At 38.6% G+C, this 15,147-nt stretch overlaps 1 protein-coding gene across 1 annotated transcript in view; it reads right to left on the minus strand.

Annotated features, from left to right (window-relative positions):
* Window positions 1–15,147, minus strand: part of LOC106062716 (transient receptor potential cation channel subfamily M member 2-like) — a 61,691-nt gene that overhangs the window by 32,311 nt on the left and 14,233 nt on the right. The window contains exons 7-13 of the mRNA XM_056027599.1: window positions 11,038–11,156; window positions 9,061–9,160; window positions 7,337–7,551; window positions 6,984–6,994; window positions 4,148–4,224; window positions 3,375–3,475; window positions 2,617–2,748 (exon numbers count right to left, since the gene is read on the minus strand). Of these exons, the coding sequence (XP_055883574.1) occupies window positions 2,617–2,748; window positions 3,375–3,475; window positions 4,148–4,224; window positions 6,984–6,994; window positions 7,337–7,551; window positions 9,061–9,160; window positions 11,038–11,156 (755 nt within the window). The remainder of the gene's footprint in view (window positions 1–2,616; window positions 2,749–3,374; window positions 3,476–4,147; window positions 4,225–6,983; window positions 6,995–7,336; window positions 7,552–9,060; window positions 9,161–11,037; window positions 11,157–15,147) is intronic.

The following is a 15,147-nucleotide window of genomic DNA, read 5'->3' on the forward strand; positions in this document are numbered from 1 at the left end:
TACCAATAGTAATTGTGTAGGTCCACTGTAGGTAATAAGACCAGTAAACTTTGTACTTTCAAGTTAGTACTGAGGTACTTCGAGATCTCAAATTACGTAGTCCATTAATTATGGACTCTTGCTGTTGAACGTACTGAGACGTACAATTATTAGACTTGACAAAGGTCGCAGTGAAACAATTAAAAATGGTTGATTATTTAAAAAAAAATAATTAAACAAATGCATAAATTAAGGAGACATATTCAAAGGCCAACCACAAAAATATGCGACAGCTACAGACCATAAAAATCAAATTTGCGTCCACACTGAAACACACTAATGTATTGTCTCAATAACAGAACTCAAGTCTATATCTCTGGATAATAAATTTGAATCTATCGTCATAGGAGTATAAACTAACAAGCAAGATAACAAAAAATACTTTAAAAACAACCTTATTAAGTGTAGTTGTTTCAATTAGTTTGGATCAGCCATGCAATTAATTTGTAGCTAGCCATATATTACCAGCGACCCGGGAGTCTTAATTTGCGTATCGCTGTCGATATAGTTACTGAGAGGGTTTAGGAAACCATTTAACGAAATAATCATTTTATAAGAAAGCGATAGCATGAATGTAAAAGAAGTATGAATGGAGCTATCAAAATATCTAATCGACCTAAATCCATTTTTTTAAATAAAAACATTTGCTTGTAGTCCTACATATATTTAGATCTAGAGTCTAGATCAGCGGTTCTCAACCTTTTAAGCTCGGCGACCCCTTTTTACTATCCCCCACTCTGCCGCGACCCCCCCACCCCCATAACATTCACAGCAACAGAAGAAAACACTAAATACAATCCATATTTTCGATGGTCTTTGGCGACCCTTGACAAATCGTCAATCGACCCCCTCAAGGGGTCGCGACCCACAGGTAAAGAACCCCTGGTCTAGATACTATTATAATAGATGTGGCCCTACTATTATAAGACTGAATTCAAGGGCTCAAGAAGCTTTTTATTTATTGTATGTTAGTATATTTAATATCCCTCATATAGAGCCTCATGTAGCCTGTCGGGAGGATGGTTAGAGAGTCGGCGTGCGTTCGTGGTGTCCTGCATGGTTGGGCAACGTAAAGAATTATATATACAGCAAGATGTAGACCAACAACAATAGATCTGTGCGATTAGAAATATTTTTACCAATTTTCTTTTGTTAAGCGCAATTTCATGCTTTTAGTTTTTCCAATGTGTTTTGATCCTATCCCTTGGCTGGACCAGTTGGGAAAGGGTGGGTGGAGAAAGATTGAATGTTACAGTGATCACTTTTTAAATGCATTTATAGAAAAAAATAGTTGAACGACCTGAATTCAAACTCGAGGGTAAAAGCCTCAACAGTTTTCTCAGGTAATTACACTAACCATTGTTCCAGTTATGAAAATAGAAGGTTGTATAGTCATCTACTGTTAGTTTCCAACTTTTCACTCTACAAATTTTAAAGGGAACTAGTTTAGCTTAAACGACACATCTGTCAAGTACAATTTCTTTCCCATGTTTGAGATACCAAATAAAGTAATTAATTACCAATATTTAATTAACAATTTTTTTTTGTCAGGTAAAAGAACTAATTGTGCTAAATTTCAGTTTGACCTGAGATTGGGTGTGGGAGAAATAACTTGTACAAAATTTTAACCAGACAGATTAAGTTGATTTAAGCTTTGTAAAAAAAATGAAAAGTGATTTTTTAGTTCCAAATACAAACTATTTCATTCACAGTACAATATGTATATTTAAAGCATACGATCACCTATATTCAATGCATGACGTCTCACTTGTTGGATTTTTTTTTTAAAGTTAAGATGAATAGATGGTTGAAGTAATGTCATCACTTTTCGCTTTAGTTTATGTACTACACACACTTATTGACTGTTAATCTTGTTTAAAAAATGTGTATTAATATTTATTCTTATCTTATTTTATCTTATAAAATACAGACGTTACTTCAAAAAAAAAAAAGATGATTACGTCCTTCGCGTCTAATTGATAGACGGACAGACACTGAAAACTGACCTTTTTTTTTTTCCTTTCAGGAGTCGCTTTCAATATGCTCTTATTGCAAGGTACTAACACGTATTAATGTTTAATACAGTTTAATATATTGTGTGAGGTAATTCCAGGAATTTGTGGCTCGTGATAGGTTACACATGTTTCACGTGTTTATAAATAGTATATAGTACACTACGATGTCCACCAAGATCTAAGGAACAAATTATAACACGTTTTATCAAGATTGGTCTACCGGTTTTGATTTCTATGCGGGATACATACATACATTCATACACACATACATACGTACGCCTTATTTTCTGCTTTATATTATAGATATAAAAAAGATAAATATCATTTATGTGTAAATTTAACCGAGCTTGTTGAATCCAATATTCTATATCGAAATAGAAAAAAAAAGTACCTCCCCACCTATATTTCCTTCCACCCTTAAAATTTCATTCTAAATTGATGACATTTTTAACGTCACTTGCATTTTCCTCGTTTAGTTTTTTCCCAACCCAATACTCTTTTGTAAGAAAATACTTTAGGTCGTGTCGGCATTCATTTTGAAAGACAATGACTAGTCACATACCGTATTGAGTGTCTTTTTGAGTGAATCATGCGACTTAAGCTGATCCAGTAAAAGTTCCAAAAAATCTGTCTTGAAGTCAGCAACAATAACTTGCAATACTTCTTGAAGACCTTTGTTGTCCAATTCTATTTTCTAGACATGAAGAGACACATGAAAATAAGAGGACAGGTTTTTTTTAATAAAAGAAAGAAAAGGCGAAATCTTAGGGTGCCTAAAGTTGGGGGGAGGGAGGCGATTTAGTAGTTAAAAAATGGAATCGATAAGGAAACGGATTTTATGAAATCTTGCTATGCCTAAAACATTATAATACACAGTGGGGATGATTTAAAGGAGTGTAGTGTCTTGAGTCAATATTATTTTCATTAAAAGGTTGTACGATTTTTAATACTGGATCGTAAAATGATCTTGTCTCATGAGGACCACAGGACTTTTGTTAAAACAATGACAATTGAAATGACGATGTCATTTGAAGGTATCCAATTTGACTTTCTAGTACTTGCTACTAGAAACAATATCAGATTAGCTAAAACAGAGTAATAGTTGTACAACCCCCACCACAAATGGGTACCTGAATTTAGTTGTGGAAAGTAAAGGCGGTTGGTCGTTGTGCTGGCCACACGACACCATGCTCTTTAGCCGTTGGCTAAATAAATATCTGCCATATAGACCGTAGGGTCTGAAAAAGGGAACTTGAGAACCTTTTACTAGTGCTCGTGCATTTTTAACCATATTTGAAAACTACTTAGTGTTAGTCTTACCTTTGTTCCATTAGTCGAGCTCTCATCCTTGTGGTTAAGGGCCAGTCTCAGGTAGAAGGCATTGATGTCATCACAGGAAAGTTCATAATGTTTTACAGTGACTAGAGTTAATGAGAAAGAAATATGAACATTCTAGAATTTTAATATTAACAATTCTTTTTTTTTTAAACTGTCGTCTCATAAAAATTTTATTTATATTGTTTTAATAACGGAAGGTGGTGGCTGTTTGATAAAGCGCTTGGCACTCCATTCGAGGGGTTTGGAGTTTCAATTTCAGGTATTCCTGGAGGCTCATAAGAGTCATAACTCATTCCATTCTAATGAATACCGGAAGCAGTGGCGTAGCAAGGCACCCATAAGACCGGGTTCAAGAATACCTCGGTAGGCCACCCTCACCCCAATACGATAATTTAATGTGGGACAAACAATTGAATAACCTGAAAGTATCGGTACATCGGGCCCCAACTGATCAAGCGTCATGGACTCAAGCGCGACGAACCCGGGGCCATGACCATTACATTATCTGCACAAAATGATCGCTAGGACAGAAAGGGGTACCTTTAAAGAGAGGCGGAAATCGGGTCCAAATGACAAGTCATATCCAAAACGAGTCCCATGATCTATAAAAGTCTCGACTTAAATCCACTTTTCAAAGAATATAGGGCGAAGCATATCCGTTTTCTATCTTTCATTAGTATAGAGTCTGACATTGTGCTATCCTTGACTCATAAGTATTTCAATAATAAAAATACTAATGATAACAAAACTCTTACCTTCATAGATTTGTTTTCTTAAAAGGTCCACCTTACAGGCATCTTTTAATGCTATAATGTTTCCATGTGTCTTGGAGCTAAAGATAGCAATACATAATAAAATATGTCAAAACATTTAGAGCAAAAATGTCACTGCACCAAAATGTCCTGATTTAGTTTTTAAATGGGTCTTCGATGTTTTAGCCCCGGTCTTCGTAGTTCTACAGTAATCGCTTTCCAAAGCCAGTGGTCGCATCTATGTCGTCTGTTTGGAAACTACCCGCCCCTCCAACTCAATAAAAATGACATAAAACTAAAACGCAGTTAAACGTTTGTCAGACACGTATTAAATATGCGTCTTCTATTAGGACCCAAGTCTAAAAAGCATAACGACTCTAGAATAGACCCTAAATAGAGCCGTAAGATTTCTAACACATGAATATTCATATTTGACTTGAGTAACACTATTAGTAAAATCCCTAAACCTAGAGACACCTCAGAAGAATAAAAAGTAAAGTAGCAATGATACATACTATGCTATTACTATGGCTCATTTTTGTCTCAAAAGGCAATGGATGCGCCTAGGTGAATCACTGGTTTTGGTTTCGTCTTGAGACGGGGCAGAATCTGATGTGGCAGACTTTGCCACAAATCGTGCATGTGTATGCATCTGATTCAGGTCTAGCTGACTGGGCAGTTTTCTTTTTTTTTCCTCTTGATTAAGGGCCGCTTCGTTTCTTTCGCTCTCAGCGAGGATCGTCCCAGCACGCACAGTCTGTCTCCATGCCCTCCGGTCTTTGACTATTTCTTCCCACATACTTTCGTTGATGTCTGTGGCTCTCATGTCTCGCTTGCAGACATCTCTATAGGTTAGTCTTGGGCGGCCTTAGGGTCTGACTCCCTCCACAATTGTAGACTAGGATTTTTGTTGCTGTGGTCCATTTAGCATTTTCCCAGACGCGCTTGGAGAGTTTTGCCAATAGCTTTTCATATTCTTTTTTGTCAGCTCGATGTCTAAATCTAGGTAACTGGCAATTGTGGTAGGTAAATTCCTGCACCAACGTATAGGTGTGGTTCCCAATATGTATCACAGGTATTTCTGCGACGTCTTGTGCCAGGATTTCGATCTTGGAGAGACTTATTGTAAGGCTAAAGTCCTGGGAAGCAGCTGCCAAGGCATTCATTAGCTTCTGTAGAACTCCTTGTTAATGAGACATGAGTGCCGCGTCATCGGCAAACAGCAGCCCCCTTAATCTTCTCAGTCGTACAAACCAGCGCTTTTAAATCCATGGAAGATGATATATATCCACAGCAGATCCGATGGAAGGCTTTTTAACCTGGCACGTCTTAAAGCCATAACGAAAGACGTTGTATCATGATGATACATAAAACACCGAACTATAACACACAACCAATTAAAATTTCTCAGAAAGACAAAGACAAATTTTTTATTCCATATTCTACGACGAATTCGTAAAAGTACTTCTTCTTTCCTAGTGCTATTAGAGCATAGAACGGGTTGCCTGAGTTATCCAGGAAAAACCAACGACTTAGCACAGCTTATGTCTGTAATTAGCATGCAGATTGTATAATTATCTTCTGTTAATTGTGTGGTTTATTAGTGGACCGTTAATTTGTTCATTATTCTTTCATTCGGGGCGCGGCAATAAATAATGATTGTGCAAAGTTTCAGCTTGATCCGATAATGGAAAATGGAAAAATAACGTGTACAAGATTTTTACCTGACAGACAAAGTGACTTAATATAAGCTCAGTAGAAAGATAGGATAGCCGCTATAACTGACCATTAGAGCTCTCTCGATGAGCGCCAATGAAGTTTTAATAACATTCTCTATTTCAAAGTCTATTTTGTTTTTGTTTTTCTTATAGGAAACACCAAACTGCGGGAGATGAGTGGACAGATAAATATAGAGGTGCAAATTGTAGAGAAAGTGGAGATCTTAATCTTATGTAATACAGACTTTACTTCACGAAAGAAGATGATTACGTCCTACGCGTCATGCATCTAGTCATGCATATTAACCAATTACTTAAATTCTGCCAAGTCACTGGTTCTCCTGGTTAGATTAGGCAACCCATTCCATGCTCTAATAGCACTAGGGAAGAAGGAGAATTTGTACAAATTGGTCATAGCATATGGGACGAGGAATGTGCCTTTATCTTTGTGTCTTTCAGAGTATTTTATTAAATTTTGTTTTTGTATTTGAAGATTATGGTTCAGTGTTTTATGTATAATTGCTACTTTAATTTGAAGTCTTCTATCCTGAAGACTTTCTAAATTTAGTGATTTAACTAAAGGTGTTACTCTAGTTAAGTGTGAATATTTGTTTGTTTTGAATCTCACTGCTCTATTTTGTGTCTGTTCCAGTTTCTTAATGTTTTCTTGAGTTGAGGGGTCCCAAACGGAGGATGCATATTCTATTATTGGCCTAACCAAGGTTAAATAACATTTTAGTTTTATGTAATGAAATGGTCACACCCTTAAAAAAGATACCAACAGCAGAGCTAGACAGGCCTTAGAGTGGAACCCCCAGGGCACAAGACGTAGAGTATGACCAAAAGGAACATGGCGACAAAATGTACTAAATGAAACCGAGAGGACGAGAGGACCGAAAAGAGCTGGGAAGCCATTAAAAAACTAGCAAGAGACCGCTGAGAGTGAAGTGTTTTTACTGATGCACTATGTTTCATGAGGAACGCAAAGGAAAGATGAGAATGATTTCAAAAGTCTTAAGATAATCAATACATTATTGTCATAATAAATATTCTAAATGAATATCTGCTGTATTTATTTTTTGCTTTTGAACTTTTTAATATAACAAATGGATTGTACATACCTCTCTTTAGTCTGAAAATAGACATGTTAAAAACACAGTTTAAAATATTTATAAAATATCCAACGCACATAGTACAAATAACAGACGTTCTAACACACATTATATATTATATCGAATAAGAAATATCTGGTATAAAATTGCTAATTACTGAACGTGCATTTTTAAACTCTTTCTCTCCGTAATTATTTACCACATTCTGGTGGAATCAACGCTGGTATCGTCGGTTAGGAGAGAAAGAGTTAAAATATAAAATGTTTAAAAAGTTGTCTGCGCCTTATAAGTTATCTTTCCCTTATGATGATTTAGCATTTCTACTTGATGTTAGTTTAAAGAATCAAGAACATGAATATCACCTTGATCAGTATTTGAGCACCATTCTCTACACCTGGATAGTCATTTTGACTATTATCATCTTCTTCATCGTCCTCCTCCTCTTCCTCATCCTCCTCCTCATCCTCCTCCTCATCATCGTCCTCATCATCGTCTGAATAGTAATAACCTTCATCGTCGGAATCGTCATCGTCATCTTCATCCCCTTCATCATCGAAATTGATTCGGCATCTATATACTTTTATTGACAGATAGCATCAACATGTTTTTGAAACAAGAAAACAATTTTTTTTTTAAATACGTTTAAAACACAAACAAAAGCTTACACGAAGTGTAATTGCGTCAATTAGTGTTGGATCAGTCATGTCATTCAATTTGTAATAGATCTTAGACCAACAACAATAACCCTGTGCGATTAGAAATATATTTACCAATTGTTTTTTTTTTTTTGTTTAGCGCTATTTCATGCTTTAAGCTTTCTTAATAGCCTATGATCCTATCACTTACCTGGACCAGTTGAGAAAATGGGAGAGAAAGGAATATCTAGATTTTACCATAATTCTGACAAAGAAAACAGCCCAGCGACTCTTTTTTCTATACAAACTCAACAGTTTTAAATTAAACAAGAAGATCCTTGAGACATTTTACGGCGCGACTGTACAAAATCTGCTAACGTACGGAATAAGTTGTTGGCAAGGCAACGCCTCATCTATAGTGTTACAACGTCTAGAAAACATCATTAAAAAAGCATCAAAAATTACACTCACAACATTACCACATTTAAAGGTACTTTTTGAACAAACGTGCCTAAGAAAAATCGAAAAAAATTTGGAAGACAACGGCCACCCGCTCCATCAGAACTACGCCAGGTCGTCGCGAAGTGGGCGACTGCTGTCAATCAAAACAAGAACGGAGCGGTACAAAAACTCGTTCGTACCTCACTCGGTCAGACTCTATCACCGCCACTCATTGATCAGGGAACAGGAAAGTCACCAAGATACCTGTGTGTAGCCGCTGAACGAACTCTTTATGTTGTCTGTTGTATTTATGTGTATTTTTCTGTTGTGTTGTCTTTATATGAGAAACGAGTCCTTGTAATCACAACAAATTTCCGTAAGGATCAATAAATCAGTCTTAGTCTTAATCTTAATTGTTTTTTAAGAGCATTTGAAAAAGAGGGGGGTGGGGAGAGAAAGACCTGAATTCGGACTTATGGTTCATGCCTCCTCGAACTGACGTGCTAACCACTCTGCTAATGAGCTACTTATGACTAGAGAAGCTTGTTTAGTTATATATTGTTTGTTTCAATTTAGAGCGGTGACCTATAAAGGGGACTAATTTAACTTTAATCACCACTTCAGTCAAGTACAATTTCTTTCCCTTGTTCAATATACCAAAAACAAATTATTACCAATAGTTAAATAACTAATTGGTATTTTTTTAAAAATTGATTCTTGTGTTATCAGGTAAAAGAAATAATTGTGGAAAATTTCAGCTTTATAGGAGATTGGGTGTTGGAGAAATAACGTTTACAAACTTTTGACCATACAGACAGAGAGAGAGTTGATCTAAGCTTTGTAACAATAACTGAGGCACTTCCATTAATTAACTCTTTACTCATGACCCACATATGGCCTCCTTCAGACGCAAAAATGACTTACTAGTCATTAGCCTTTGGTTCTTCCAAATTGTTCGAATTATTGATCAAAATGAGCATATATGGTTTTATTGTGCAGTGTAAACTAACCTTCTCTTGCGGTTGCATCAATCTCTAGCTCAGCGCCATCCAATACAACAAAGCGTTTAAACGCCAAATATGCTTTATTCACGTCCTTTTTTTTTTTTTTCTAAACACAAAACAAAGGAAAACAAGGTTACAAAAGACAGTTTGTGTGGAAACACAAACTCAAAATCGGCCCCCGGAAGAGATCCACCCATGCAGGCTTCAATATTTTTTCAGAAAGAACATCCGAATGAAATTATATCAAAGACAAATGAGAGATAAGAATGGAGAAAGAAGGTTAACAGATCTTGTGCAGTGCCCCAACGGTCCCGCAGATCAAAGGATAGGTGAAAGTGAATGTAAAGTTAGATGTGAACCTGGCCTAACTAGTTCCCCTTTTAGACCTGTGGTCTATAGGGCAGATGATGTAAAGTTCATTTGTTTTTGTGGCCTACGGTTAGCGAGGGTGTCAGTTAGCCAGCACAACGACCAACCGCCTATACTTTTCCCCAACTAATGTCAGGTACCCATTAGAGCTGAGTGGACTAAGATTCCAAAGTTGAAAATCCCAGTCTTCACCAGGATTCGAACCCGGGACCCCGGTTCGGAAGCCAAGCGCTTTACCGCTCAGCCACCGCGCCTGCCCTGGCCTAACTGATGTCTTATAATTGATCTAATTGTTTCAAAAAAAATAAAAATTTCCGCAATAAAAAAAAATGTTCAGAAAATTGAAGTTTATAAGATTACTATTCATTTTAAATTAGGTCTAACTTATAATGCATACTAATTAGCTTTTCTCTTTAAAAAACTGCTTGCATAACTGATTTTAAAAATTAGATTTTTCGCTTTCAGAAAAAAAAAGTAGCCGTTGCATCAGAACTTTGAATGGTCTAAAATATTGTAATGTCGGATTTTCAATATCTTTTCTAGTTTACGAGATCTAAACGGGACGGACGGACAGACGGACAGACATTTCGCACAAAACTAATAGCGTCTTTTCCCCTTTCGGGGGCCGCTAAAAAAAACAACAGAATGTCTTGTCGGATATAGATATGATAACATTTGAACACATGACTTAAAGTACCATTTATACTTATCATCTTACATAAAGACATTTTCACCTGTAAAGAATACATGAGACATGATATACACCTTTTTTATCTCTCGTTTACTTCATCTCACTTAGTCAAAAAAAACATTTCGATTATTCTTTAAAAATGTTAAAGCCTTAAGGAGAAGAAAGGTATGTGTGGGTGTTTCGGAGTGTGAGTGCATGTTCAGATTGGCTAAAGAGATTGTGGTGTAACAACGAATACCACTTTTAAGTTATTTAGGTATGCATAAGGGTAAATACCTGATGAAAGTCAGTACAAGTTAGAGTAAAAGCTGAAGACTAAGAGACTAAAGGCTGTGCACCCTGCGACAGCAGTAGAGCGAGATGCGTTTTGTTTAAAATGTTCCAAATCTTAATTTTACACAGGTATTTCTGCATGTTTCTTCTGTGGAATTGAAAAGTAAAGTTTCCCCTTACAGATATTGTGGTCTATAGAGCAGATTATGTAAAGGTCACCTGTTTCTGTGACGTAAGGTTAACTAGGCCAGCACAACGATCAACCGCTTATACTTTTCCCCAACTAATGTCAGATACCCATTAGAGCTGGGTGGACTTACTCAAAGATCCCGAAATTCAAAATCCCCGTCTTCACCAGGATTCGAACCTGGAACCCCCGGTTCGGAAGCCAAACCCTTTATCGTGCACGGTATTGAAAGCTGTTGATATATATATTCATTAAAAGTCACGTCCATTTGTTCTCTATTAAGAAGAGTGTTGACGCCTTATGAAATTCTATAAAAAGTAATTAGTATCTGGACCACCGGTTAATTGAATAGCTTTCAGGAGATACGACCTAACGATCGCGTAACCACAACAAACTTCCCCCCCCTCCCACACACCCTTTATTTCTTTATTTTTTCCTGATTAGTCTGATATTTATGACTCACATTTAAAAGTTCATCGAATTCTGTTGCTTTTAGTATCCCTATGACATTTTTCTTCATTAGGCTGACGTCACTTCCGATAAGCGTAGCAACATCGTCGTTAAGCTCAATCAGAAGGCTTTCTGGGTATTGAAAAAAACACACACAAATGTTAGTATGCCATTGTCAATCGTGGCAGCTTGCCTACATACACATTAGTTTTCACTGTTACATTTTTAATGAATCTAAAGAATACAAAATATGCTGAACAGGATGGCTGCCTGGTCGTGCGGTTTGCACGCTGGACTGTCGTTCAGATTTATCGATGGTCCCGGGTTCAAACCCTGCCCGCTCCCATCCCCCGTCGTCCTGCGGGAGGTTTGGACTAGGAAGTAATTATCTTCAACTCTGAAGAAACATCCGAAACATGTCAAAACATTTTACAAATAAAACAAACAAACAACAAAACCGAAAAAAAATATTTGTTACTAAAAAATGTTAATTGTCCTATTGGAGTGAACTGTAAGGGTTAATTCAGGGTGATTAGAATTTTTACTTCAGGCAAACTACTTAGACTATTTATAATGAGTTGAAAATTCCATTATAACAGAAGCATATAAATATATTTAATATTTTAAAATGTGATCATAGTTGACTACACCAATTGTAAATTGCATAACAGAATCATACGTATAAAGGATTTCAATACGAAATTATAAAAGAGAAGTATCTATTCTTAAAGGCACTGACATTAACTCTTTACTCACAGCCCATGACTAATATAGTATAAGGTGGCTCGATGATCACCACTTATGTAATCAAGGAGGCTGGAGCTTTGCATTGATGTTATGTGCCTCCCATGTGGCTTGTGGGACCAATTTAAGCCCAGAATGTTCGGTAGGTTTTTCAAGCTGGATCTAAGTGTCATGTGGCTTGTGGGACCAATTTGAGCCCAGAATGTTCGGTAGGTTATTCAAGCTGGATCTAAGTGTCATGTGGCTTGTGGGACCAATTTGAGCCCAGAATGTTCGGTAGGTTATTCAAGCTGGATCTAAGTGTCATGTGGCTTGTGGGACCAATTTGAGCCCAGAATGTTCGGTAGGTTATTCAAGCTGGATCTAAGTGTCATGTGGCTTGTGGGACCAATTTGAGCCCAGAATGTTCGGTAGGTTATTCAAGCTGGATCTAAGTGTCATGTGGCTTGTGGGACCAATTTGAGCCCAGAATGTTCGGTAGGTTTTTCAAGCTGGATCTAAGTGTCATGTGGCTTGTGGGACCAATTTGAGCCCAGAATGTTCGGTAGGTTTTTCAAGCTGGATCTAAGTGTCATGTGGCTTGTGGGACCAATTTGAGCCCAGAATGTTCGGTAGGTTTTTCAAGCTGGATCTAAGTGTCATGTGGCTTGTGGGACCAATTTGAGCCCAGAATGTTCGGTAGGTTTTTCAAGCTGGATCTAAGTGTCATGTGGCTTGTGGGACCAATTTGAGCCCAGAATGTTCGGTAGGTTTTTCAAGCTGGATCTAAGTGTCATGTGGCTTGTGGGACCAATTTGAGCCCAGAATGTTCGGTAGGTTTTTCAAGCTGGATCTAAGTGTCATGTGGCTTGTGGGACCAATTTGAGCCCAGAATGTTCGGTAGGTTTTTCAAGCTGGATCTAAGTGTCATGTGGCTTGTGGGACCAATTTGAGCCCAGAATGTTCGGTAGGTTTTTCAAGCTGGATCTAAGTGTCATGTGGCTTGTGGGACCAATTTGAGCCCAGAATGTTCGGTAGGTTTTTCAAGCTGGATCTAAGTGTCATGTGGCTTGTGGGACCAATTTGAGCCCAGAATGTTCGGTAGGTTTTTCAAGCTGGATCTAAGTGTCATGTGGCTTGTGGGACCAATTTGAGCCCAGAATGTTCGGTAGGTTTTTCAAGCTGGATCTAAGTGTCATGTGGCTTGTGGGACCAATTTGAGCCCAGAATGTTCGGTAGGTTTTTCAAGCTGGATCTAAGTGTCATGTGGCTTGTGGGACCAATTTGAGCCCAGAATGTTCGGTAGGTTTTTCAAGCTGGATCTAAGTGTCATGTGGCTTGTGGGACCAATTTGAGCCCAGAATGTTCGGTAGGTTTTTCAAGCTGGATCTAAGTGTCATGTGGCTTGTAGGACCAATTTGAGCCCAGAATGTTCGGCAGGTTATTCAAGCTGGATCAAGTGTCATGTAGCTTGTGCGACCAATTTGAGCCCAGAATGTTCGGTAGGTTTTTCAAGCTGGATCTAAGTGTCATGTGGCTTGTGCGACCAATTTGAGCCCAGAATGTTCGGTAGGTTTTTCAAGCTGGATCTAAGTGTCATGTGGCTTGTGGGACCAATTTGAGCCCAGAATGTTCGGTAGGTTTTTCAAGCTGGATCTAAGTGTCATGTGGCTTGTGCGACCAATTTGAGCCCAGAATGTTCGGTAGGTTTTTCAAGCTGGATCTAAGTGTCATGTGGCTTGTGGGACCAATTTGAGCCCAGAATGTTCGGTAGGTTTTTCAAGCTGGATCTAAGTGTCATGTGGCTTGTGCGACCAATTTGAGCCCAGAATGTTCGGTAGGTTTTTCAAGCTGGATCTAAGTGTCATGTGGCTTGTGGGACCAATTTGAGCCCAGAATGTTCGGTAGGTTTTTCAAGCTGGATCAAGTGTCATGTGGCTTGTGGGACCAATTTGAGCCCAGAATGTTCGGTAGGTTTTTCAAGCTGGATCTAAGTGTCATGTGGCTTGTGCGACCAATTTGAGCCCAGAATGTTCGGTAGGTTTTTCAAGCTGGATCTAAGTGTCATGTGGCTTGTGGGACCAATTTGAGCCCAGAATGTTCGGTAGGTTTTTCAAGCTGGATCTAAGTGTCATGTGGCTTGTGCGACCAATTTGAGCCCAGAATGTTCGGTAGGTTTTTCAAGCTGGATCTAAGTGTCATGTGGCTTGTGGGACCAATTTGAGCCCAGAATGTTCGGTAGGTTTTTCAAGCTGGATCTAAGTGTCATGTGGCTTGTGGGACCAATTTGAGCCCAGAATGTTCGGTAGGTTTTTCAAGCTGGATCTAAGTGTCATGTGGCTTGTAGGACCAATTTGAGCCCAGAATGTTCGGCAGGTTATTCAAGCTGGATCAAGTGTCATGTAGCTTGTGCGACCAATTTGAGCCCAGAATGTTCGGTAGGTTTTTCAAGCTGGATCTAAGTGTCATGTGGCTTGTGCGACCAATTTGAGCCCAGAATGTTCGGTAGGTTTTTCAAGCTGGATCTAAGTGTCATGTGGCTTGTGGGACCAATTTGAGCCCAGAATGTTCGGTAGGTTTTTCAAGCTGGATCTAAGTGTCATGTGGCTTGTGCGACCAATTTGAGCCCAGAATGTTCGGTAGGTTTTTCAAGCTGGATCTAAGTGTCATGTGGCTTGTGGGACCAATTTGAGCCCAGAATGTTCGGTAGGTTTTTCAAGCTGGATCTAAGTGTCATGTGGCTTGTGCGACCAATTTGAGCCCAGAATGTTCGGTAGGTTTTTCAAGCTGGATCTAAGTGTCATGTGGCTTGTGGGACCAATTTGAGCCCAGAATGTTCGGTAGGTTTTTCAAGCTGGATCAAGTGTCATGTGGCTTGTGGGACCAATTTGAGCCCAGAATGTTCGGTAGGTTTTTCAAGCTGGATCTAAGTGTCATGTGGCTTGTGCGACCAATTTGAGCCCAGAATGTTCGGTAGGTTTTTCAAGCTGGATCTAAGTGTCATGTGGCTTGTGGGACCAATTTGAGCCCAGAATGTTCGGTAGGTTTTTCAAGCTGGATCTAAGTGTCATGTGGCTTGTGCGACCAATTTGAGCCCAGAATGTTCGGTAGGTTTTTCAAGCTGGATCTAAGTGTCATGTGGCTTGTGCGACCAATTTGAGCCCAGAATGTTCGGTAGGTTTTTCAAGCTGGATCTAAGTGTCATGTGGCTTGTGGGACCAATTTGAGCCCAGAATGTTCGGTAGGTTTTTCAAGCTGGATCTAAGTGTCATGTGGCTTGTGGGACCAATTTGAGCCCAGAATGTTCGGTAGGTTTTTCAAGCTGGATCTAAGTGTCATTGGTCGTTACTTTTTTTTTCCTAGCGCTTTTCTTCTGCCAGCGCTTTCCTCAGTCCTCTGC

This window comes from Biomphalaria glabrata, chromosome 4 (assembly GCF_947242115.1).
Source record: "Biomphalaria glabrata chromosome 4, xgBioGlab47.1, whole genome shotgun sequence".
NCBI classification, from domain to species: domain Eukaryota; kingdom Metazoa; phylum Mollusca; class Gastropoda; family Planorbidae; genus Biomphalaria; species Biomphalaria glabrata.